The sequence below is a fragment of the Alternaria alternata genome, assembly GCF_001642055.1.
Source record: "Alternaria alternata strain SRC1lrK2f unplaced genomic scaffold CC77scaffold_8, whole genome shotgun sequence".
Lineage (NCBI taxonomy): Eukaryota > Fungi > Ascomycota > Dothideomycetes > Pleosporales > Pleosporaceae > Alternaria > Alternaria alternata.
In genome coordinates, this window is record NW_017306197.1 from 850,470 (window position 1) to 875,519 (window position 25,050).

The 25,050-nt window shown below is 48.4% G+C and overlaps 10 protein-coding genes across 10 annotated transcripts; 3 read left to right on the top strand and 7 right to left on the bottom strand.

Annotated features, from left to right (window-relative positions):
• Positions 1-59: 59 nt before the first annotated feature.
• On the top strand, positions 60-2,272 carry CC77DRAFT_836593 (Sec1-like protein). Its single transcript, XM_018533352.1, has 2 exons — positions 60-464; positions 513-2,272. The coding sequence occupies exons 1-2, from the start codon at positions 327-329 to the stop codon at positions 2,004-2,006; spliced, it is 1,632 nt and encodes a 543-aa protein (XP_018387153.1). The 5' UTR covers positions 60-326; the 3' UTR covers positions 2,007-2,272.
• On the bottom strand, positions 2,063-3,332 carry CC77DRAFT_836683 (NAD(P)-binding protein). Its single transcript, XM_018533353.1, has 4 exons — positions 3,057-3,332; positions 2,783-3,006; positions 2,322-2,718; positions 2,063-2,269 (listed from the first exon to the last, which is right to left on the bottom strand). Coding segments are annotated over exons 1-4 (660 nt in total). The 5' UTR covers positions 3,094-3,332; the 3' UTR covers positions 2,063-2,267.
• Positions 3,333-3,498: 166 nt separating this feature from the next.
• On the top strand, positions 3,499-6,082 carry CC77DRAFT_1049477 (hypothetical protein). Its single transcript, XM_018527579.1, has 7 exons — positions 3,499-3,753; positions 3,814-3,938; positions 3,992-4,137; positions 4,186-4,349; positions 4,389-5,455; positions 5,520-5,775; positions 5,837-6,082. Exons 1-7 carry the CDS (start codon positions 3,727-3,729, stop codon positions 6,035-6,037), a joined length of 1,986 nt encoding a protein of 661 aa, XP_018387155.1. The 5' UTR covers positions 3,499-3,726; the 3' UTR covers positions 6,038-6,082.
• Positions 6,083-6,825: 743 nt separating this feature from the next.
• CC77DRAFT_1088751 (putative glutathion S-transferase II, GST-II) lies at positions 6,826-7,646 on the top strand (the record flags this gene model as incomplete). The annotated part of the gene is made up of 4 exons (XM_018529470.1): positions 6,826-6,986; positions 7,033-7,105; positions 7,156-7,330; positions 7,382-7,646. The coding sequence occupies exons 1-4, from the start codon at positions 6,861-6,863 to the stop codon at positions 7,644-7,646; spliced, it is 639 nt and encodes a 212-aa protein (XP_018387156.1). The 5' UTR covers positions 6,826-6,860.
• Positions 7,647-8,262: 616 nt separating this feature from the next.
• CC77DRAFT_1094050 (hypothetical protein) lies at positions 8,263-11,243 on the bottom strand (the record flags this gene model as incomplete). The annotated part of the gene is made up of 4 exons (XM_018529713.1): positions 10,651-11,243; positions 10,454-10,594; positions 9,901-10,402; positions 8,263-9,852 (listed from the first exon to the last, which is right to left on the bottom strand). The coding sequence occupies exons 1-4, from the start codon at positions 11,157-11,159 to the stop codon at positions 8,263-8,265; spliced, it is 2,742 nt and encodes a 913-aa protein (XP_018387157.1). The 5' UTR covers positions 11,160-11,243.
• Positions 11,244-11,757: 514 nt separating this feature from the next.
• On the bottom strand, positions 11,758-13,775 carry CC77DRAFT_836856 (amino acid transporter). The gene has a single exon (XM_018533354.1). The coding sequence runs from the start codon at positions 13,627-13,629 to the stop codon at positions 11,911-11,913; it is 1,719 nt and encodes a 572-aa protein (XP_018387158.1). The 5' UTR covers positions 13,630-13,775; the 3' UTR covers positions 11,758-11,910.
• Positions 13,776-14,737: 962 nt separating this feature from the next.
• On the bottom strand, positions 14,738-16,259 carry CC77DRAFT_1030507 (Clavaminate synthase-like protein; the record flags this gene model as incomplete). Its single annotated transcript, XM_018526596.1, has 4 exons — positions 14,738-14,903; positions 14,977-15,297; positions 15,363-15,867; positions 15,947-16,259. 4 exons carry the CDS (start codon positions 16,257-16,259, stop codon positions 14,738-14,740), a joined length of 1,305 nt encoding a protein of 434 aa, XP_018387159.1.
• Positions 16,260-17,760: 1,501 nt separating this feature from the next.
• CC77DRAFT_1019640 (kinase domain-containing protein) lies at positions 17,761-19,370 on the bottom strand. Its single transcript, XM_018524870.1, has 5 exons — positions 18,980-19,370; positions 18,609-18,931; positions 18,259-18,560; positions 18,040-18,205; positions 17,761-17,988 (listed from the first exon to the last, which is right to left on the bottom strand). The coding sequence occupies exons 1-5, from the start codon at positions 19,216-19,218 to the stop codon at positions 17,804-17,806; spliced, it is 1,215 nt and encodes a 404-aa protein (XP_018387160.1). The 5' UTR covers positions 19,219-19,370; the 3' UTR covers positions 17,761-17,803.
• Positions 19,371-19,635: 265 nt separating this feature from the next.
• On the bottom strand, positions 19,636-20,706 carry CC77DRAFT_1019641 (hypothetical protein). The gene has a single exon (XM_018524871.1). It carries the CDS (start codon positions 20,361-20,363, stop codon positions 19,734-19,736), a length of 630 nt encoding a protein of 209 aa, XP_018387161.1. The 5' UTR covers positions 20,364-20,706; the 3' UTR covers positions 19,636-19,733.
• Positions 20,707-22,693: 1,987 nt separating this feature from the next.
• CC77DRAFT_987282 (hypothetical protein) lies at positions 22,694-25,027 on the bottom strand (the record flags this gene model as incomplete). Its single annotated transcript, XM_018536243.1, has 4 exons — positions 24,604-25,027; positions 24,228-24,546; positions 23,984-24,175; positions 22,694-23,914 (listed from the first exon to the last, which is right to left on the bottom strand). The coding sequence occupies exons 1-4, from the start codon at positions 24,873-24,875 to the stop codon at positions 22,694-22,696; spliced, it is 2,004 nt and encodes a 667-aa protein (XP_018387162.1). The 5' UTR covers positions 24,876-25,027.
• Positions 25,028-25,050: the final 23 nt, after the last annotated feature.

The following is a 25,050-nucleotide window of genomic DNA, read 5'->3' on the forward strand; positions in this document are numbered from 1 at the left end:
GTCTTCCTCGTCAGAGGCGAGAAAGCGAAGACTGTGATGGCTGTTGCTGGTAAGTGAAGCTCCCTCGGCTTCCTTACTTGTTTCTTTCCATCTGCCTTATGGCAAGCTTTTGGCTCAAAAAGTAGGCTAGACAGACAGTACCCACTCTGCCTAGCCAGTCTTGATGCCTAAATCGAACATAGCGCTTTTATTGGATTGCCTATTCTTCCCATATAGGAACAGTCTATTGTACGGTGCTAACATACTAGATAGACCAAATCAAACGTATACGGCGAGACAGCCAAATTGAGCATGAATTCTCCATCTTCTGGGTGCCCCGTCGTACTATGACTTCCGATCAACTGCTCGAAGAAGCGGGTGTTCTGGGTGAAGCTAGTGTGAGCGAATGGCCGTTGTTCTTCGTGCCACTTGCAGATGATGTGCTGTCGCTTGAACTTGAAGATGCTGTGTCAGATCTCTATCTTGTACGTGTGTTCTGGACCTGCTGCAGACATGATACTAACTGTGTGTAGAAGAAAGATCCGACCGCAATCTACTTGTCAGCCAAAGCACTCATGCTTCAGCAGCAGAAGTATGGTCTGTTTCCACGCATCATCGGAAAGGGTGACAATGGCAAGCGCCTCGCTGACCTCCTCATCCGCATGCGTACCGAAGTCATGGCAGGCGAGACATCTGCTAGCGGAGGACCATCGTTCATGGGCTTAGCACCTAGTTCTAACATAGACAGCCTCATCATCGTCGATCGAGAAGTCGACTTTCCCACGGTGCTACTCACTCAGTTGACCTACGAAGGGCTCATCGACGAGGTCTTCAATATTACCGCAAACCAAACAGAAGTCGACTCTTCCATAGCCGGCGGCGCACAGCCTCAGCAAGGACAGACTGGATCGGCGTCGACCAGTATGAAGCGCAAGATCATGATTGATTCGAAAGACACTCTGTATGCCGAATTGGGTGATGCCAACTTCGCCATTGTCGGCAACCTGCTCAACCAAGCAGCCCGTCGCCTCCAAAGCAGCACAGGACGCGATCAGCTTGCTACAAAGACGACTTCCGAGCTCCGTGACTTCGTCGCCAAGTTACCAGGCTACCAGGCTGAACAAGCAAGCTTGAAGCTACACACCAGCTTGGCTGAGGATATTATCAAGTTTACACGCACTGACATCTTCACGCGAAGCCTAGAAGTGCAGCAGAACATCATGTCTGGCGCCGACCCTACAACCCAGCATGACACGATAACCGAGCTCATCAACCGTGATGTACCGCTCCCCGCCATCCTCCGTTTGCTATGCTTAGAATCCACCACTAACGCCGGAATCCGCCCGAAAGATCTTGAAACCTTCAAACGCGCCATTATCCAGGCTTACGGCCCGCAACATATCCTTACCCTAGCGTCACTCGAGAAAATGGGCTTGCTAGGACCCCGAGGCGGCGTAAGTCTCGGCGGCGTAGGCGCACCCGCCAAACCAGGCAGCGTAACAAACTACACGCCCTTGCGAAAGAGCCTAAAGCTCTGGGATGATGATGTCAACGAAGCAAATCCAAACGACATCAGCTATACTTTCTCCGGCTACGCACCCCTCAGCGTGCGCATAATCCAATCCATCATTCAAAAACACACCCTCGCCAACGCCATCAAACCGCCCTCCGACCCCCGAGCGAGCGCTCAAGCCAACCCTCTAGCCCAGGGCCTCCGCATTTTCGACGACGCGAGTAAGTACATTCGTGGTGCAACATTCGACGAAACACAGAAAGGCGAAGAGAAGGCGGCCAAGGCACGACAGCTGTTGAATGGAAGTGCTGGCGAGAAGAACAAGACTATCGTTGTGTTCTTCCTGGGCGGTGTGACGAGAGCTGAGATTGCGGCCTTGCGGTTTGTGGGGGATAAGTTGAAGGAGAGTGGTGGTGAGGGGAGGGGCTCGAAGGTTGTAGTTTGCGCGACGAATGTAATCAAGGGCGAGGGGTTGGTGGGAAGTGCGATTGAGAAGAAGAAGTTTGGGGGTTGATTTCTAGGATTCTAGGAGGGTTTTTGGTGGGTAGCGATTCAACGTTATAATGGATGTCTATTGATGAGATTTTGGTCCCAGGCATCGTACCCCGACGCTGACATTGCGTGCGAGGATGTTGCGACTCGTTCTTCTAGTGTACTGTCGTTTCCTTACTGACTGAACCCAGGCTACTCCTATAAAAAAGACTATTGATCTCTGGTATCCAAGTCAACATCCGATTGTGAGTTAATAGCCTAGTGAGAGGAATTGTTGTCTTTGCTCTAAGACATAATCAGAATGAAGGTTTACTTGTGTATGAGCTATTCAACTTACAGTTCGATAGACATGGAGTCTTTCCAATCCACTGCGCCTTGTCAATCTCTTGAAGCAACCAATTCGCCATGGAAGCTCGCGATAGCTTCAAACTTATATGCGGAGCACCTAATGGTCCAGCGTAGACTTCGCTAGGGGCTGCGTCTGTTAGGAAAGGGACGCGGAATAACGTCCATTTGATCTCGCTCAAAGGTAGTGAAGTGACGTAGTTTCCTATTCCTACAAAGTCTTTGTAGGCGTCACGGAAAAACAACGCTATGGACCCAATAGACATTTGCCATAGCAGTGATCGCTTGTCCTCAGACGAGGCCCATGACGGTGTCCCAAGGATCATGGTGCGCTTGTAATTGCAGCTGGCGAGAAGTGGAAGGAGGCGTTTATAGCCTTCTGTTAGAGGCTGAGGAGCAGGTTAGCTGGAACATGTTCGTTCGATAGTAATGTCCATGGTTAGGGAGGCTTACCGTGCCTTTGTGGCCAGAAATTGGGCCGATAAAAGAGACGAAAATATCGGCGCCACATTTGGCTGCAGCCTCAAGGGCGACCATGTCATCGAACCCTCCTTCTATGATTCCTGCGTTCGTGTTCTGGGCAATGGCTTGCGGCACCTTCGATGGGTTGCGCACGAACAGGGTTAATCTATGTTTTGCATCTAGAGCAACATTACAGAAAGCCAGTCCGGATGGTCCTGCCAACTGTCAGATTTGTTCTTGTCGTGTGTCAAGAGTGAGGACAAACCTGTAGCTCCAGCTACTAAAATATGATATTTCGACATTGATGAGGCAGAACAATTGCAATGACAAGTCGAACTACTTCGACCCAGAATACAGATTTGTAGGAGACTTATACAAGAGAGAACCTACCAGCGCTGGCGCACTATATCATTCGACAAGGCCATTGGTAACATCCGGGATTTGTCCGCATCATGAGATCGGACACACAGGCGCTATGAATCATGAGAAGGAGGCTTACTAGTCTGACAACAATCCAATTCTGCTTAATAAGAAGAATCGTCTTTTTTTGATGGCTGTGTTGCGGATACAAATCATGTCCGCAGTACAGCCATAGCGTGCGGATACAAATTGTATCCGCACGCTATACCGAATACAGTTAAGCCTGCCTTCTAGTGCGGAGGTGAAGACAAACAGATCAGGACTCAGCTTCTCGTAAACGCCGAGGACTGATTCGTACCACTGGTCCCGAACGGAGCATGCGTTCTGGATGATTCTTCTTTGGTTGTGCAAGGTCGCATTATCAAATCACATAGTGTTCTGTGTAGCACATCGTGTCGGCATCTGACAAGACTCCGCAAACATCATCGCCAATCCTCGCTCCGCGGTTCCCTATCATCTTGTACATACCTGATAAAACGTCATAACGATACGCGTACATCAACAGGTCTGCAGACATGTTCAAAGGCAAACGAACCATCAATGTAAGTACGCTCGCTTGTTCCGCTGGAAAGCATACCATACAATACGCTAACGCGTTTTAGGCATGCCTGGAATGTCAGCAGAGAAAGAGACGTTGCAATGGAGCACAGCCATATTGTAGCCATTGCGTAAAGCACAGACGGAATTGCGTATACACAACGCGACGGCGACGGGGTCGTGGAAAGGCGTAAGTCTTCTCTTTGGCAAAAGTAGAGGGATGAGCTCACTCATACCCTCCAGCAAGAAGGACGATGCGCCTGTTGTGCTGCAACAAAAACAAGATCATCTATTTTCACAACAAGATGATACACCGCATGACGCGATTTGCGAATCAAGAGGCTATGATCGAGTGCAAAGTGGCAAGAAAGCTGTGGTCTCTGAAGGAGGTAAGCATAGCAGTACCACTTCATTGTACGGGTATACATATCTAAAAGGATCTCACATGGACGATACAACTGCCAGACTATATCGGATCGCTGATTTGACCTGGAGTCCTTGGACTGACAGCGAGACAACACGAACCCTGCCTACCGCTGCCAGAAGGTTCACAGTCTTCGCCGCTGATGTTAGCAGAACGATGGAACATCTGCAGTCACAAGTGAGTCGAGGCTATTATGAGAGTAAAATATATGCACAGCTTCCTCCAAAACATCTCGCAATAGATGTGCTGCGTTCAGTAACCGAATCGATCCAGGTCCATGGCATCTTCCTTGCTAGAGAAGATATTATGAACCGAGTCGATGAACAATATATTGCAGGCGCAGGTGATTGCTGCAGTAGCCCATGTCGATGGGCGACTGTGTGCTCACTTCTTGGGGTATCGGCACTTCAGAGGATAGACAATGGGTCTCTTACAGCACTCTCATCAACGGCATGGGGGTTTTTCAAGAATGCATTTGCAATCTATGCCGAAATCGCGGTTCGAGAACCTTCGATAGCGTGTTGTGAAGCGTTACTTGCGATGGCTTTGTTCATGCTGCGTTCAGCTGACACCCGCGTCGCTGGACAGATAACGGCTACTGCAGCCCGCGTGGCTCATATACTCGGCATGCACACGACGGAATACTACGCCGGTCTCAACAATGTTGAAGCATACAGAAGCAAACGAATCTTTTGGGTAATATATATCATCAATGCGGAAATGACGCACAGATGTGACTTGCCCTCGCCTCTTGGTGCAGTGGAAATATCTGTGGAATTTTCTAGAGACAAACAATACCATTCCACGAGCCCTGAAGGGCTGGATCAGATCACTCTTGTGCGAGAGCGAGCAACGCTTGCTATCAAACAGCTGCGGATACACGAACTACTACAGAAAGCGGTTTTCAGGCAGTTTTCCAAGCAGGAAAGTTTTGGTCTGCTGAAACCTTTACTAGAAATCTACGACGATCTAGAAACCTGGAAAGATACATTGCCCGCAGATAAGCAAGTCTGTGACGGAATGCATGGAAGTCAGCTCCTCGAAGTCCCAGTTGCTCTCCTACACTTTATCTATCTTAGTTGCAAAAGCAGGGTCAGCACCACGATCGCTCTTCTGATCGACCTGAAAACATGCAACTCCGTCTTGCGAGAAGACCAACTGTCCTCACCGGAGAATTCCCTGTTCAACAGCAGAATGCCTTGGATGGAGTGCGCCATGGCAGCTCGTAAAACACTTGACGTGCTGTTTCGCTTCCGACCGCAGCAGCCATTCACACATCTCTGGTATGTTTGCCATGATTCATCACTAATGATCTGCTTGAGCGCCTGAAGCTGAAACTATATAAAGGCAAATACTGTGCTATCCCCTCTCCGCTGTCTTGGTCTTGCTATCCGAGACTCTAGTACGTCCAGCATCAATTTATGCTGAGGCTGATGCGCAGCTGATCCACAACTTTGTCCAATTCCTGGACCAGTTCCAGAAGGCCGGTTGCGATGTGAAAAGACTTCTCGAAGGATGTAGGAGATTGTGCAACTTAGCGAGTTGTGCGGTTATCGCTGCCCAGAGCGGCGAGCAAGTCACGATGTTTGGACAATCACTCGAGGTAAGCCAGAAGGCCATCAAGTCCGGAGGTTGGTAATCAACTAACGTCAGTGATAATCTAGTCAATAAAGCTCAGGCTTACTCAAGTTGTCGACTGGTTGCCGATCGCGCAAGGACTGTTGAGCAATATGCCATCCTTGCGTGATAAGGCGCGTGAGGTGTTTCATGATATCCTCGAGCCAAATGGATTAGATGAGTCGTATGGTGAATTGGTGCCAGATTTTCTGAAATCACACAACCATGGGTTCATGTTTATGAATTGAGAAATATCAGATTAGTTGCAAAGATTGCAATCGCCTTCAACGCTTCAGTCGTTGAATAGGAAGAATGAAGTGTATCACAAATCGCTTTTTGTATCTCCACTTGTGAGCATATTCCCATATTACGACAGCAAAGATAGTGAATCAGGCAATCGCACCAAAGCCATCGCGAACTGTTTGCCAGTTTCGAGTAGTGATACTTATACAATCGCACCGACAAGATCCGCACATCCTTGTTCATTAACGAGCTACTACTGCAAGATCAGTTTGGTTAGTAACTCAAGGAGCTGCAGCATACATAAAATTTTGTTCGTGTGGATAAGATGCAAGTAGACTCATGTCCAATGATTTACGGAAGTTCTCTTTCCACCGAAGCCAATGTTGACTGAGGCTGACTACCCTCGCACTAAGGCTTTGTACGGCGTCTAGAACCCGTAGCACAGCAGTCTTTGCTGGTTCACAATGGATGCTTTTCCGGTGCGGATATATTTTGTAGCCGCAAATGCCCCACTTAAAGAAAAGCGATCACCGTCTCTCTCACTGCGGATGCAAATTGTACGGATTAGTTAGCAACTTTGTAAATACATGCGAATGTTCCATGATCGGACCGATGCCTACCATCTGGTTGCCCTGGTCCGGATCACCAAACGAGCTTCCGCAGCTGATGAATCATCTCCAGATCCGCAGTGCAGTATGGAAATCGTATCTATATATCGCTGACGTATGAACAAGTCACACTACGTATATGTAAGAGTAGCGCCTCCCTCTAAGGATGTCATATTTTAAAAAGAGTTCTACTCAACAAATATCGCTTTGGATTTTCACCATGCCGTTCACCCTTGTTGGAATCTCGCACTCAGTCTGCACACTTCGCCCGCTTCTTGTCCTTGCTGAGAAGGGAGTAAGTGACTTTACTGTGCATGCTCCAAACATTGCCGCTGGAGAACACAAGGTAAGTGAACACGATGCTCGAATTCACACAAACTAATGGGATAAAGACCGAGTCGCATCTCAAAAAACATCCTTTCGGCAGGATTCCGATTCTCGAAGACAACAACTTCGTTCTCTTTGGTCAGTACGCAGCAGACTCCTTTCTACATGATCTCATTTGTTACCTGTAGAATCTCGCGCGATATCGCGTTTCCTAGCCAGCGAGTACGCCAAGCAGGGCACCCCTCTTCTACCCTCTTTCAACGACAAGAAAGCCTGGGCTCGCTTTGAGCAATGGGCGTCTGTGGAACAAAATAACTTCGACCCATTTGCCCAGGAGATCTTTTACCAGAAAATGGTGCGACCGTAAGTTGCCTATGCACAGATCTTATGACAGGATTGACGAACTCCATTTAGTATGTTTGGTCAGCCCACTGAAGAGCCCGTTCTCGAGAAAGCGAGAAATGCTCTCTCTGAAAGCCTTGACGTGTTCAACGATATCCTTGCAAAGCAGGACTACATGGGTGGCGATGTATTCTCTTTGATCGATATATTCTATATGCCACTCATCGGAAAGCTCTTCGAGGTTCAAGAGGGTGATCTATTTGGAACCCGCCACAATGTACAAGCTTGGTGGGAACGCGTCTCCGCACGGGATTCTTGGAAGAAACTGGTTGCTTGAGTCATCACACCAAGGTGGGATTTCAATCTGTTACGCGCACACTAGAGCAACTTAACAACTGTCAAGCATAGCATAATGGATGTCTCTTTGTAGTATCTTGGTCCTAGGTGTCGTATCCCGACGCTAACATTGCATATGAGCATATTGCGACTCGTTCTTCGAGGTGACCTATACCTTCACAACCTAAAACCTGTACCTCCACATAAGATCTAAGGCTTGTCATTTGCACTGTCAGTCCGGATGCCGACTTGGAGAATGTAAGCATGAACTCTCTCTCAACAGGAATATTTCCTCCCATCTGTGAATGATGAGCGGGGGCGACTACATATGATGGACTTGATCATCCCAGATCATCCCATCGTGTTTGATCTAGCAGACGTCAACATTGAACACCGCAAGCGCATATGCCGGTCGTGACTTGTAGAAATCTGGGAACGTCACGGTCTAGCACACACTGGAATGGGAAATGAAGAACAAACTTAGTACGCTCACGTATAAGTAGTTAAGGACTTTCGTAAAAGAAAAGCTACACCCATTACATCACGAGATGTCTCGAAAATGGAAGATCGACCAAGGTATTTCTTCTCCAAACTACATGTGATTACCTAGACCTAATCTAAAAGCCTTTTTCTGGCATGAAGTCTTCGTCGCAGAAGCAAAATGTAGGCCCTGACGCAGCTTTTTCATACTGTTTCTTGTAATCGCACTTCTTGCAAGAGAGCTGAATCTCGCGTTGAATGTTTCTGTGCCCTCTCCTGTAATACTCGGATCCAACAATATTCTGCCCGTATCTGGATCCGTGAATACCTGTACCACACTTGTGTCTGAGTAACACTTTGCGAATCCACGCCAAATGTTTGTGAACTCTGCGCATACCAGGCGTCGTCAAAGTCGACTTCATTGTAGCGTACAAATCCCATTGGGGATCTGATGCGATCCATAGTAGCAACTTACCGTCGACGTATGGCTCATCACCCTCACAGAAGGAGACGTCGGAATCCGAATCTAGCCCTTTGCTGTCCCAGTAGACAACTACCATTCGCAAAAGAAGCCGGATGAGCAATGAATGGCTGAGTTTCTCCGATGCTGCATTTGTGATATAGACGCAGATTCCGGATCGCATTACGCCTGTGTTGATGAAAACGCAATCTTGGGTAGGGTCCAAGACACAATGCGGCTCCATGGTGAGCGAATGGACGATGTTGGTGTACCGATAACATGATGAGTAGAGTTTGTAGAGCTTTCCTCGTTGATTCTCGCAAGTGGTCTTGATGAAAGCATCCAACCTTTTGGCGTAGTTCGTGGTCTCGCCGTCGCTGTAGAAGCCAAGGGTGACACGATATACTGACCTATCGTGGTCAGATGCGGTGACACAAAGTACGCTAGTTTGGGCGCTGGCGTAACGCTTGAAGTAATTCTTGTTGCTCGAAGTCCAAGCTTCTTGCAGCTTGAGTCCAAGTTCCGCAGCTGAATCAACCAGCTCATTGTTCTGTAATAGGTGTCCGAAAAGAACCACTGATTTGCGAGCAAATGTTTCAGTAACAGCCAGATACGTCAATTCGCGTACAGGCGCACCATTACCATCTTTGCGGTACTGAACATAGAGGGAGACCAGGAGTTTTTGCTGCGGAAGATCTTGAACGTCCTTGATCTTTTGACTCCCAGTCCAAGCCTCTTCGATGATTTTAATATCTTGGACGTTTGATAAGAGGAACCAACAACGCTGACCATGAGTCGTGTTTAATCTTTGGTAGCCCGTGTGTATAAGATGTTCCATAGCAGCAGCGTCATTTTCGGTGATGAAAAGCCCTCGAACTCGTGACTCATACTTGGCGCTTTCCCAGACCTTGATATCGACATGTACTCCACTACTCTCAAAACGAGGCTCGAAAGAAGAGCTGATCGTGGAGTGTACTGCATCAAAGGCTGATGCAGCAGGCGCCTCAAATGTTCCAGCTCCGGCAATGGTAGGGACAGGCCTGCCACCGTACCGAGAGTTAGCAAGATCGTGTATTGAGAGGATGTCAGGTTGATCGACAATCGTGTAAGACGACTGTTCGCCCTTGTCGACTACGGACGTCAGTTGTCTCATGATACTAGGCCGGAAGATATCACGCGCCCAATCAACGATATAGTCCATAATTAGAACTAGTTGAAGTGCCTCGTCGTAGCCAGTGATATCGCCTTGCCACAAGCGAACGATCTCCTGCTACTGTGTTAACCAACGCATCGGAAAGCTCACGTGTTCACTCACATAACAGGGCAAATTGCCTGGACTAGACTTTGTGACGTAACACCCGTATACCCTCCACGTCTCACCAACATAAGCAAGAAACCAGGTCAACGGACCTCCTGGTGTCGGCATGTTGTTAAAGTTGTCGTCTTGGAGCTTGAGTTGCAGGTACAGATGATTTCGTATAGGTACTGCCGTTTGTGTCTCGATTTCCGGAAAAGTGGTTCCGCTCTTGAGGCTCTTAGCCTCCATCACCAAGAAAGGATATATCGAAACATCTCCACCACTATCTGGATTGCAGCTGACGGTCAATCTGCCTAGTAGGTCGTCGTCGAGCTCAGATACTTCTTCCAAGTGAGAAACATGCGGTTGCTTCAAAATCTTTCGAACGGTATCTGTAGTATTCAATCCAACGATTCGATCAGGCCGCATTTCTATTCTACGGTGGTTCTCTGGGTCGTCTTGTATGACGCTTCGCTCGCCAATACGTGTAGTGAACATGTCGGTCAGCCCTGTGCTCAAACTGGGAACGTGGTTAGTTGTGATTCGTCGCTTGATAAAGTCATCGACTCACATGCTATATTGCTTTGACAATGGCTCACAGTCACATACGGTACGACGATGCTGACGCTCTACAAGGTTTTTTGTTCGGCTGTTGCTCTCTTCCGGGTTGACCTCGACGAAGGATTGCCACCGACGTTTGCGGCACTCCTGGCTACCTGTTGTTAGCACAAGAGATTTGATATAGATCAAACTCAGATCGTATCATACCATGCAACTTCGATTCCAAAGCGTTCAAATACGAGTTCCTCAAGCCCCCCAGCCATCCGCCAGCCATCCTCGTTTTGATATTCATTTCTCGCTTGGATCGCCTTCTCGCTCACCCGTGTAGCCCTCAGCTTGTTCTCGAGTTCCCATGGCTTATTGGCAGTGTCAGGTCGAGGTTGTAGCGCATACGAATTGTAACTGATCTGGCCCAGCTGCTGAATGTGACTGAATTTTGTCTGATGTTCCTTAGGAACGTTTTCTGGACGCTGTGGGTCGAACTTCCGTGGGTGGAACGTGATGCGGAGTTCTTTCACGATCTTCGCCTCCTCAAGAGCCTTTTGGCAGTCCGTTTGTTTGCTTGGAGCAGCAAGTATCGAATCTAACCCTTTCCTTTTCTTGGATATCGAGTTGGACTGAAAATCTGGTGTTCCGTCTCTTTTTCTCTTGCTTCCATTACTGGCAACAGTTTTGGAACCTCGTGAATTGGCTTTGGCTCTTGAACTCGGAGCCATGACTGCTGTAGAAGAACAGGTAATGGCATCTGGTAGCTTTGGCCTATGTCCTGTGGGTTGTGAATCTTATAGATAATCTTTGGCAGCCTGCTCAGCTGATGACGAGTTGCAACAAGACATAGCACGGTTCGCGCTATGGAGGGCGTGACGGCCAGAAGCGCGTCAACACCCTGTTTATGGGGGCCAAAAGCCCTAACCGAGATCCTTCAGGCAGGAGCATATCTTGAAACAAGCACTTGAAACTTCCACCTAATTACATGCTGCTCCAGGATGTCCCGAATCCTACCACAATTACGCTTTCCCACTCAAGCATGAACGCTACATTGGTGGCACGAGCGTGGATTGAGGGCGCCTGTGGGTTGGCGTGCCAGCCACTTTGCTTCCAAGATACATCCTCCATATCCGCTGCAGGTCACAGGGGCATGCTGCATTGACCAGCTAGAATTTTTCTTTTCCTGTGATCACGCATCCACACGGATCTTTTACTATGCCTGCTAAAGTATGATTGGATTTCGTTGTTGGGGGTATATTGCAATCACGATGAGGTTTGTGCTAGGTGTCCGGGACGGGAGGTGGAAGCGTTGACCAGGATGATGGTGGGGGGACCGTGGTGGGCTGCCCTTAGTAATCATACAGAGTGATGACCATCACTTTTATTCATGAACCGTCACTTTTTACACCGGAGAAAGTATCGTGCAAGTGCTCGAGGCACGAGAAGTTGACAAAGAATTGCATATTCACTAGTTCGCCCTTAATTTATCACCCTACCAAGCTCATCATGGTTGGCATCCCAATCAGCCACCTCAGCATTAGGTACACGCAGCAGCCGATGCGTGTTGGCACCATTATCATCCACATTAACCACCTGTGACCTGATGGTATAGTTACCCCAACGTGGAAGGACATCCATCCATACGTAGTAATAAGCACCGCAGACACCGATGACCGCGATACCCACGATCATGTAAGTAGCATAGAAAAAACTAACGGTGCCAGCGTAGATGCCACCCACCGGGGGAATCCACGGCATGACAAGCAGATAGATCTGTGAGAGTAAATATAGGATGACGATAACCCACCAAGCCCTGAAGTCTGATCGAGGAGTACCAGACCGGTCGCGACGCCGACGGAGGAAAATGAGGCCGGCGCCTAAAGCCACGTGGAATATGGCATCTGGATATGACTTCAGCGAGACGACAAATTGAAATGCGTCGCCTGCTGGAGGTGCCACAATCATAATGATGGTGAAAACCCATTTCAGAAGATAAGGACCGAGTGGTGTACCAAAAGGTTTCGTCGATACCCAAAACTCCGTCCACGGAAGCACACCTTGGCGGGCAATCTCGCGAATCTGTCGTGACTGGCCGACCAAGACGGCGAGTAGATTGCCAAAAGAACTGAGCAAGACACAGAAGTTGAGAGCTGACTCGGCAGCCGATCCAAAAGCGGTACGAAAGAATACAGCTGCTGCCAGCTCGCTCGAATCGATAAATACATCCTTGGGAACAGTGGCGAAATAGGCGATGTTGCAGAGAAAGTAGAGTGTAAAGACAATCAGTAGCGACGCGGTAGCGTTTTTCTTGAGAGTAGGCAGAGGACTCTTGATCTCGTTGGCCATGCTGAAGGCATTCTGCCACCCAGAGAAGGCGAAGCTGATATTCACCATGGCTTGTGAGAGATTGTATCCGCTGGAAGTGGTTCCGCTCATGGCGTTGCCGTTCCTGAAGTTGATGCCGGGGTTTTCCACACGAGGCGCATGACCGCCGAGGATGACAAAGCCTGAGATCGAGATGAAGACAAGCAGTAGTATCTTCAAAGCTCCGATTCCATTTATCGCCCATAAGGAAAACCTGTTGTGTGCGACCACGCAGATGACGGCGAACGTGTACGCGGCGATAGCTACACCCTTGAGCTCCCATGGGTCCGGCGCGCGCCCAGCAATACGCCATAGATAGTTGGACAATACGATGGCGTTGCTGCTACTGAAAGACAGGAGGACTGATTGAACAGCAAAGGTTATCGGGAAGAAGTGCTTAGGTCTTGGAAAGCTTTGTTCGAGCCACACGACCTCAGAACCACTTCGGTTGGGGAAGAAGCTGATGAACTCCAGATATACACCAAGGCCAGCGGCGGCTAGAATAAACCCGATAACCCAGTAGATCAGAGCCAAGCCTACGGAGCCTGTCAGCCGAAGAATTGTAGCTGGCGTAGAGAAGATGCCGGTGCCGACCATATGGTTAACGTTGAGAAAGATGACTGTAAGCCAGTTGACGTGGTAGCCCAGAGGTGAATGCTTCTCTACAGGCGCACCTACGGCTTCCTGATAGCCGGAGGCGCCATTTCCAGCCGTCTGATGGACGTAGGCCAAGTTGCCGTCATGGATAACTGAGAGTTCGCTATCCGAGTTGTCGCTTTCGGATGCCACCTGGCTTGTGGTGGTCTGCGGTCCGATCTTGGAGAGAAAGCCCATAGTGAGGATCGTCTGGCGATTCGGTCTGGAGGACGATACGGCTCGGGTGATACAAGGTGGCCAACTATTTTCGATCCCAATGGTGTATCCTGCAGTATGAACAAGAATGCGAGGGACGTTACATATATCGCATCGCGGATTGTCTAAAATGACGTGCTGTGGGAACAAGATTGATACAGCATAGTTGGAATTTCAAGGACGACAACAGTGGAGGGTATAATCCTCCTCAGCCTTGTCATTTTGTCCATGCGCACGTCGTGACCAGCCTATGTAATGGCACAATCACCATCGCGATGCCAATTACGGGAGTGACAAGCAGTATCCATGCCATGAACAGTCTCTCACCTTCCAGAAGTGGAACATGCCTAGAAGCACGTCATGTAAGCGCTCATGATGGAGTGGTGGGCGATGCAGCCAAGGCTCGTAGACCATCAAAGCCCGCAACTCTTTCTGCTCTGACAATTTGCAATGTGCTCCCTTGCTCTCCGAGAATCGCACATCAAGCCTTGCTCAAGTCTTATCGGCGCGCACTGGAGCAATGGTCTCAAGATGAAGCCTTGGTGGGGTGTTTCGCGATATATCGACGCGCTTGCATCATTGACGCTAACTAGCTGTTCTGGCACGCCAAAGCTCCACATAATACCCGTAATGGGAGCGCATGTTGGTATCACGTGGCTTGCTCTGGCAAGTAGGAGGACTAATTTGCCGTAGACTTAGATGATTCGTGAAGCCAAACTCCAGCTTTTATCGAACCTGGTAGAGTGAGATCAATTGTAATCATGTTACCTCGAGGCCGTGAAAAAGATGAGTGCAGTTCCGTCATTCTCAACCCGCAAATTGATCGTCTCATGACATTATGTTGGAGGAGCCTACTTCTAAGCTGCACTTTGTGTTTGAAGTTATGCTTTTCTATCTGGAAGGTCTGATCACATGGAATTGCGAGTATCGTATTGCGACAGCTAATACTTATTTAAGTACTTGCGATGACTGCTGTGATGTCATTCTTTAATGGTCATGCATGATACCCGTGAATCACCATAGCCTGGTGGCGTCAAGATCAACGTTCCCGCTATAGATCAATCCAAACATGGACTATAAGACCAGTCGCTCACTTTGCACTTGGGGTACTTTCGCTGCGAGTGTGCGGTTCGAGCGGGAAAGCCTGCAGCTCGGGTGTCACACCTTCATATACACGATCCCATCTCGAGGCAAGCGGAACTGGAGTCTCCCATGCATTCTCAGGGTCACGCAACCACAGTCGTAGTAGGTGTCTCCTATGATCCCCAATATAGTCAGTTGTCTGATCTTGTTGTACTCGGCAGTCTTCTGATATTCTGGAGAACTCACTTTTTGTCGCCCTTATCAGTGAAGCCGTCACGCGCATGGAATACGGCAACGTTGTTGACGTACTGTATGTCCCCCTTCTCGAAGTTGGTCGATACACTGAAACGCTCGCCTAAGAAATGCAAGGCATCGAGTGCCTCTGCCTGAGCTTCGGTAATCGGTGGTAGATGGTTGCCGCGCGGAAGCTGCCCAAAGCCAACATAATAGCGCCGAGCATACTGAAGAAGGATCCTTTCTGGCGTCTTGCCGTCTACACTGGCAGGCTGGTAATAGAGAAGAGGCCGCTTCTCGAATCTTTCTTTGTCATCTACGGTCTTGGTGAAGCTGGCGAGAATGTGTTAGTGACTTCTGAACTTTACTGTGCTTGTTTTAAACTTGGGGTAACATACAGCTCAGCCTCCCAGTCTTGGCTCAACGTATGGATAAGGTCGGGTCTTGTCGCAGCCAGATGATTGTAAACACGCCACGTACTGGCAAGACGGCTAGCGCCTCCTTCTGCCGCCGTTGAGAGTGCGAAGAGAGAGACGATATCGCCCGAGTCAGTATGAAAGACTTGCTTGTCCGACGTGTACGCTGGAGTACCAATCTTGAGCTGACTCTTGTTCTCGCCCTCCCCAACTCCAGATCTGACATCCTTGATATGTCCTATAACGACATCCGCACGCTTGTCGTCTAGATAAGCGTCCTGACGGCCCCGGATAGAGGCAATATGCGAGGATATACCAGTGTAGATGATGATATTCTCCTCGCGTGTGTATTTATCGACATCCAGACCACGAAGAACAAAGAAGCCGTGGCCAAAATGTAGCTCATGTGAGAGACGGCGCAACTCTGCATGCAGATTAGGAAGAGGAAACGTTTCTTGCGCTATGTAGCCAAAGCCAAGCTTGAGAGCTATTCGGTCCAGTCGTCAACCAGTTGCAACAAAAGCATATCCGCCAAAAGGAGGGAATCAGTAAGGCAGGGAGCTTACATTTGAAGTGAGTAACTGCAGTGTCTATTTCCGCTAGTTGATCGGCCGAGAAGACGTAGGTCCAATCGTATCTTTGGGCAAGAGACTCTCCTTCCCAAACTAGATCGCCCTTTAGCTCCTTGGGGAATCCATCTGGAAGGGTTTTTGGGAGTTCATCGTTCTGAGTGCGACGAGCTACACGGACTTGGTACTTTTTCCAGTCGGGGTGATATGATATGTCTGGCTGGCCTGGTGGTGGTTGGGCTGCGGGTGTAGTGCTGAAGACTGGGCCGAGCGCTGGAGGCGTCACAGTGGCAGTGGCTGCGGTAGCCATAGTTGCTTCTGAATGGTATCAAGTAATGGAGATATCGATCAGTGGACACGCTTCAACGTAGATAAGCTAGCCTGTGAGCATCCGTCTCAGTGTGCTTCTGTTGCGTGAAGGCGTGGTTTCGAGAGATGGTTCAGCTCATTCGATAGGCAGCGGCTGTGTTTCTGCGTTATATATGGACTTCTGTTTTGTGAGAACGTGCGAAATCGGATGTTAGTCTAAGCTATCTGTTCCCCGCGCCTCGACGTGAAGCGCATCATCGATCCTGGTGGTGACGTGATTTCTTCAACCGAAGAGAAGCTATAGCATTCTTTAGTTGTAGCAGTACTCGCGCATTGCACCATCAATCACGCTGAGCGCGTGCGCAAATAGTTAATGCAAAAAGATGAAAAGGCTCAGATGGGCAAGAGCAATAGAACGCGCTTGCGGTTCCCTCGTGGTGTGGAAGCAGGGCGTGTTAGTCCTCTATGGCTTTGTGGGCGGGGTAGATGACAAAAACGATAGGGGGGCTTCAAATCATTCCTACTCTTGAGATAATGAGGACTTGGGATAGTTGTAGTTGACGAAGTTTCACGGCTCGAGAAGCTTGAATACGGTGCGACCATGCTCGCGCATACGTTAGGAGAGATTCGGGTTATCGTTTTGTCGTTGATAACGTGTAGACCGGGCGTGGTGGCTGTGTGATCCCCCATGTACTTAGCTTCCCCGCTTTACCAACGGGGGCGGCCGCCGTGGTACTTTCCCTCATCTCTCAAGACAGATTCTGCGACTTTGAGCAAATGCTACATCATGCTTTGCACCAAAAGAGATGGGTTGAGATGAATCCCAATTGTTAATGCGGTAGAAGAAGATTGAGGGGAGTCAACAGCTACGCGCGCGATGGAAAGTGGGAGCCAGAAACCCGCGTGTCCTCAGCCCACCGCAAGCCACCACACTACCACATTACCATACGTCGACCAGCCACATCAGTTCGACGTGACACAACTCAGCCTCAGCTTAGCGGTGTTGTCGGCTATAGGGAAAAATTTATGCGCACAAATGTCGAGAAGGTTCTCACAAACTAATGAGGTGCAGTGTGCGAGATACCATCTACATATACACGCGCAAAATATCGATAGAATGATTCTTCGCGTTGTTTATATGACTGATGACTTCTCTGTAGGCACCACACCTGAGAATGCACTTTTCTTTCCGGCTGTTTCTTTCTGCTTTATTCTCCTGACAACATGACACAGCCACACACTCCACCACTCCTCCCCTTCATCACTCTCGCCCTCCTGCTAGCTCGCGCATCTGCCACCCACAATAGTTGCTACACAGGGAATGGAGCCGAAGACACCGGCCCACAGCGCTGAGTAGTAGACAGTCAGCTATCAGTATCCTCACGACTAAAGGCGTAAAGACGCTTTCGTGGTATCAGATTGGTCTCTTATCAGTCGTTCTCTGAGTCATGGTCATACACTAATCACTACACATAATTGAACCTTGAAGTAAGTTCTTTTACGCTCGTCATTTTCCTAGTTATTCAATAGTTGTTCAAACCTGAATCACAGGTTTCCTCTCATCCAAGGATGCTCAAGCAACTCCTTCGCGGTCAACCGATCTTCAGGCCTCCATTGCAACATGCATCTCACAAATTGCAAGAACTCTTCTTTCTTCTCTCCATGTAGATTCTCTTCTGACGTCTCTAACGTCAGGCCTTGCGGTACGTCTATCTCGGCTATCCAATTCCCTGATAGAACTTCGGTTAGCTTCACACAGTACCTTAAGAGCGCATTCTCACCTTCACCATCAAAGAAGTCTGTACTCCGCGCTCCTCTCTCTAGCATATCTATCGGTGGTGGACCGAGCATCGTGACTAATTCCGCCAGATGAGCTCTGGTCAGGTATCGCCTTTCGGTTGGATCGATGCCGTAGAACAGGTGTTTATTCTCATATAGGTCCCAGATCTGTGCACCTTGGTCAACGTCTGACTTTGCCTTAGGCTTGAGATGGTACATACCATCGCTCCAACATTCCAGATATCAGCTGGATAACCCCATTCAGTTTTCAACATAACCTCTGGACATCGGTAGACATCTGGTTGCGCGTCATGGATCTGAGGCTTGTCGCCACGAACTGCAGAGCCAAAATCTCCAAGGACAACACGACCGTACTCTTTCGGTAATCCAAACTGGCGTGTCGCGTAAATTGGCTTGCCGTCTACGACTTTTCGAGGCGAGGGAGTCGTCATTTCAGCGTCAACAAAGGCTTTCAAGATGTCCTGGTCCTCGATTTCTATGAGGATGTTGTCGGCTTTTATGTCTACATTCTTGTCAACGGAATCGTGGGAAGATTTATTCTAGGTCGCACCTGTATGTATGATCTTGGCTTCTGTGTGGAGGTAATCAAGTGCGAGGAACACTTGCGACAACCCAGCTTTTAGAAGCTCGTCCGTGAAGCGGTGCGCAGGGTTTCTATTCAAAAGATTTCTGAAACTATCCCACATTGGTTTCTGAACAAGACATCGATGATCGCCACCTTGCCGGGGAATAGTAAACAAATCGAGGGCTGTCCGGACGTGATTGTATCCTGGATGCAAAGCATTGCCTTTGTTTAAGATATTGTACATGTTGTACTCGTCCTCGTCCATTCCCTCTCTTGTGAAAACTTTCAAGGTCGTGTAGGCATGGTGGCTGGTTTTCTGTTAGTATAGACAGCATAATTGCTGAACGCTGACTTGCTGTAGATCACGAGCCAACCAAACAGTTGACGTAACACCAAAACCAAGTTTGCCTACCACTTGGTACTTCAATGCGAAAACATCTCCTATGTTGACAGGATAGTAGACGCCTCTGTGGAACTCCTCAAGCTGTTCTTCTTCAAATAATACCGCCTCGCTGACGACTTCGAAACCAGATGTCGGAAATTTGAGTTGGGTCCATGGTTGCCTTCGAAAGGGCCACTTCGCGAGTTTGAACATGGATGAACCCACAAAGAACGTGTCCTCATAGCTCTTGAAAGGTTTGAGGGAAACGTTTTGTTGGTAGCAGGTGATGGTGGATGATGTTTAGATTGGAGATGGCGGACAGACGAGGTAAGGTAAAAGGCATGGACTTATTTTAGTAGAGTGCCCGTCCAATGAGCCGGTTCACCACCCCACCATCAGAACGCATGAATCTTCACAACTTTAACGCGACATAACCACACCAATATAGACCCCATTGAGGCTGCAATCAAAGCCATCGAGTCGCATGAAGGCAGCGGAGCTCTCTTTCCTGTACCGCGAAGTTGCGAAACAATTCAGTGTAAGCCGCGCAATTCTACAATAGGTACAGCAAGAAGGAGCGCGATGTGAAGATAAATATTGTCATTATCAGTTCTAACAAAAGGCTATGCAGACGCTCAAATGCTATGATATATACACATTAAAAAACAAAAGTCCCGTCTTCGAGACCATCATTATGTACACTCCAAGAATTTCTATAGGCTCGGCATCTAAGCAGGAGCAGAAGAGTAGAGGCACTTCTTGGGCTCGTCCTCCTTGAGCGCCTTCATGGTGAAGGGAGTGCATCCCTCAGAACCAGCAGGCTTGTCGACACCAGAGAGCCAGATCTTCCAGCCTCCGCCAACAGCGCCGGGGCAAGCCTGGAAGCCAACATCGCCGGTAAGACCACCAGCAGCGAAGACGAGGTCACCGTCGTCGTTGATCTTGAAGGGGCCGCGCTCTTGGTTCTTGCCGATGGGCTGAACACCGGTGGAGTAGCGGACGTTGCCCTGGCCCATACCGCTGCGGTCGACGTACAGCTGGAGAGGGGGGTTGAAGGTGTAGATGTAGACGCTGCCGTCCTCCTGGTCGAGCGAGAATGAGGCGTAGTTGATGCCGCTGGTGGTGTTGTCGCGGTCGCCGTTGATGATGCAGGTCTTGTTGTTCTCGTCGGGCGAGTTGATGACGAGGCCGCCATCCTTGGCCTGGACGTTGCCGTACTGGATGGGAGTGGCGGAGCGCAGAGACATCAGACGGAAAACGTCGCCGGCCTCGGGGCGAGGGAAGGGAGAAGAGGCCTGGGGAAGGGCGGAGGAGATGGCGGCCATGGAGGCAGCGGCGACGGCGGCGGTGAACTTCATGTTGATGATTTGAAGGTGGTGTTGTTGAAGTGTGGAAGTGGTAGTTGTAGTGATAAAGTATTAGTGTAGAGTTGATGAGTTGATGTTTGGATGGAAGCCTAAAGAGAGCGGCATTCCATCTCTCATATACCCAAATCTTTTCTCGTATTTGCTCGCCTTGTCCTACATCATTTCGCGATCAAAGCTTGTCCTCAGCGAGGCTGAACAGTGCCCACACTCGGCGCCGACGACCAAAGTGCAACGCTATGACTTCATCCAGTCGGAACACGAGGCTAATTATCGTATCCCCAGTTTTGTGACCCCGAAACGGCCAGCACCGGCTGTGGCGCGCCCCCCACCCATGACCTTCTGGAAGGGTTTGGGCGGAAATGACGTTGATTGCCACGGTATTTACCCGAAGCTCATGTCAAGTGGCCGAAAGGGGTAACGGGCGACCCTCTTCCACGCTCTGATTGGTGACGGCCTCGACCGGCGCATTGCTCAAAATAGATACAGTAATGTCGTCTCCAGAAAACTATCATGCCGAGGATATGCATAAACATTCGCATTAGGACACAGACGCGTTCAGTTAAACACGATGGAAGATCACAAGACGATGTTACCTTTCGCTCGTGAGGGTGGATTGTAACAGCTGGCAGTGCAGCAGTGCTTGGAAAACCGCACCAAGAATATCGTTAAGGCATAATTTAGGAAGCACGGTCAAGGCGCAATAACGAATGCAATTCGCGGACCGTTGGGTTGAAGCTTTGTCCTACCATGGGTCAGCATCTTCTTCCCCTGAAATTCTAATATTTGTTTACCTACAGAGGTGGCTTTCAAAAGTTCTTGCTAGCGTCAGACTAGCGGCTGATTAATCAGCCCGACTAGCTTAGCACTAATCTCTGTTTTTTAAAGCTCTAGATAGCTAGTATACCTACTGTTATAGGGTTTTTAATAGTGTTTTTTGCTATACTATAGCTCTAAATACTAATATCTTAACTCGTGCTTTAGTTATTGCTCTAAAGTTACCTTTTAGTAGTAAATCTACTACTTAAATTAGTAAGATTATAGGCATCTTACCCTGTACAATTAACGCTATCTATAGCAGAGCCTGCTAGCGAGAATTTAAGCCTAACGCCCGCCTAATTAAGCTCCTTCTAGAGTACCTTAAAGACGCTTCTTGTGCTAGTTGCCTACGTAAGTAAGAAGCTGTTACTAGAGCTATAATTAAGAAAGTACAACGTAATTACTATAGACAAGAGAAGAGCTGTGCTAATATTACTAGTAATCTTAGTGCTTACAGCTTTAACGTATTCTCTATAACAGTGTAGCGAGTCCTTAGAGCAGTAGGTTACAATAAAACAAAGCTAACAAGGAAGCTTAGGTTAACAAAGAAGATAAAGTAAGAGAGGCTTAACTAGTGTCTTACCTACAAAGACTAGAGTCTTAAGAATTAGAAGAACATAATCTAGTCTAATAAGACCTCTGTTGTGCTTAACTACTACTATAGTAGCTATCGCGTCTAGAGAAAAGCTAATAAGCTATTTACTAAGTCTATAATTTAAGAGAAGTAGAAAGAATACTCTAAGTTTATATTCTAGAGCTACTTCTTATATAATTATAAGGGTCCTTATTACATCTAGAGACTTAAAACAGCGCAGGAGAAGCGCCTAGCAGCTAAGTAAATAGTAGAGCTTAATAAAGCTCTTAAGCCTGTAATAAAAGAGGAGTAGAAGCTTACAACAGGCATAAAGAGAATAGGATTACAGGCTAAGCTAGGCTGCTCGCCTTAGTAGAGATAGATAAAAGAGACTAGTAAACTTACTTGTAATAGAGGTAGTAGGATTAATTAGTAGCGCTATTAGACTTAGATTCTAGTTCTAAAGCTTCTCCCCTTTGCGAAGGAGTATTAAAAGGAGAGACTAGGCACTCTTGTTTAAGAAGACAAAGCTCTCTCTTACTTCTACTACGCTTAGCGTTTAGTATATAAGAGAGAGAGCGTAGAGAAGCTCCTCTAGTGTAGTAACTTACTAGACCTTAACGCTATTAAGCTATGCTAGCTATAGCTAAAGAGAAGAACTACTAAGAAAGGCGCACTAAAAAATAGAGCAGAGGCATTAAGGGCATAGCTACAGGGCTAGGCAGAGCTACCTTAACACTAAATACAGGCTTAGATAGAGTGGATTCTATTTTATGTTTAAGAAATAATTAGACTTAAGGGCAGTAATAAGTACTAAGAGAGGCGGCGGGATAGGTCTGTCTAAGCTTCGGTAGTACTTCGGTAGTAATCGAGACACCCCTGTCAGCAAGAACTTTTGAAAGCCACCTCTGTATACGTCGACAGATCGTCTTCAACCAGTGTACCCATTTTGACCAGCTTGCATATAGTCGCCCCACTTTGTCATCGTAAAAGCTCCTTGAGAAGCCACCTTTTCCGGCATCGTGAGCACACTCGCACATGCCTTACCGCCAGTCCTCGCGCTATACCTTCTGGACACTCTTGGCGACGTGACCAAGAGTTTGAACACACATTTCCGTTCATCGTCTGATCCTGCAATCCCAATCAGAGTGTCGAGAACAGACTCTACTTTCTTGCAGCGTGCCTCGCTGTCCTCATGCATCGTGATAGCATCGATAATGCAGGTCAGCACTACTTCTTCAGGAAGTTCGTTGATCATGATCTCCAGGGTGGCGCACAACGGTTTGAGATGATCTAGATCGGAATTGAGGAGCTGTTTGATGAGGCGGCTGTCGAATTCGTTATAGCAAACCAAGAGTTGGGCTATAAGACTCCTGACAATGCCCTGTGCGCCTTGATGAGGATCTCTGGGATCGAGGTGTTCAGCACAAAAGAAAGAAATCGCAATAGTCTTCACGGGCGGATGCAAGGACGGCTCTTTCGACACTTCGCTGTTAGACTGTATGGCGGAAGCCAACTTGGCGCAAAAAAATGACGTGGGACTCTGAGCCATGGCTCTCGGTGAGCTGTAATGTCCGTTCAGGAAGAAGACTGAAGACTTGCTACCTCCTAGCCACGACAAGACTCTCTGGTGTCGGATTATGGCGATGATGCGGTCTTGAGCAGGTTTCGGTAGTTGATATGCGCAACGAAGGTTCTTCTGGATATTGGACTGGATAACAACTTCTTCGTAGTCGAGCAGAACAAGACAGCTCCGTTCAGCTTCGTTGCGAAGTCTTCTGAGTGTCGGAGCCGACCGAGCTCTCTTAATGGGTAACCTCGGGGGTCGGAGATCTTGTGTACTTTGGTCTAATCTCGGATTGCTGCTCATCATCTCAACAAGCACTTGGAGTGATTGGCTGATTCGGTCTTCAAGACTCTTAATTCGCTCGTAGACTTCCGTCCGTACGAGATTGACATGTTGGTGTAGACCACTATCGTTCCGACGTATGTCTGCCTGCAGAGCTTGTACAGTGGTTCTTGTATGCTCAATCATCTCAAGACAGCATATGTGAGTGATCTTTTCGAATTGGGACGAATGGTATCTGAGCATATCGATGCTATTAGTCAAATCTTGCTCATATTCAGATTGTCCGAAGAAGGCGCCCGCTGCCTTTCCTGTAGGTGTGACTTTGTTTAGTTCTCGTGTCGCATCATCATGTGTCATTGACTTACTTGAAACTTTGGTCCTGAAGTACTTCAGTATGTGTTGTAGCAATGTGATGGTGGCCAAGAACACTTCAGCACCACTTCGACGAAGTTCTTTCGATGTCTTTGCAACATTCTGCGCACGATTCGCACAAGAAAGTATAGTTGGTATCTCGACGAGAATTCTGATGATGTCTTCACGAAGACCTTTCAATCGTGATGCAGCCTGCTCGTTTTGTCAGCCTCTAGATCGACTGCATATACACTGCGATACTGACTCCAACAATGAGTGTCAGCCCTCCACACAGGATAGAGAAATATTCCGAACTGGCTGGCAGCAAGACCAGCCACGCTGAACTAGACACAGCTTTATCGCCAGACTTCCTGAAGGCTTTCCTGATTTTACCCCATACGCCGTCCGGCTCGTTGTACTGTTTGGACGCATCATCAACTTCCGCCAAAACGTCACGCCAAGTATGCAAGTCGCTACTCAGTAGCGACCTTTTCTTACAACCTTTGCCATCGGCCAGTTCGTACTCTTGTATCGCTCGCTTTAGGCGTTGTGACTCCTTCTCGGTATCGTGGTATAGTTCCTCCCTGTATGACAGGTCGGATAAGCACCATATCATAGCCTCACATAGCTCTGTCACTTACAGCGGTAGATCCACCTCCTCCTCCTCTTCCTCGTCCGTCACAACTGACAAGACTCCGGAAGCGGTGAACGTTACTGGAGCGCTTAAGGCGGAAACTGCGCTCGGTCTACCATTATTTGCATGTGCCAATTCCTGGAGTGGCTGGTAAGATGGGTGCGTCTCAAGCTCCAAGTCGTTGAGGATATATGTCTTAACTGCCGCCTTCAAAGGTACAGGAAGCGGTACAGCCTCGCCGACTACGTTCCGCGATCTTGTTGGCGCGGAGTCGGACATCTCTTATGAAGTCTTCTCGCACAGAAGGACAGGGCGCAACCACGTCAAAGATCCGAATTGAAAAGATAACCAAGGTAGTCGAACTTTAAGAAGAGAAGAGTAGGATGATGTTTGATCACAGGCGCATTGCAGCTCCCTCTGGCCAATCGTGTCGACGAGTCTCGAGTGGAGGGAG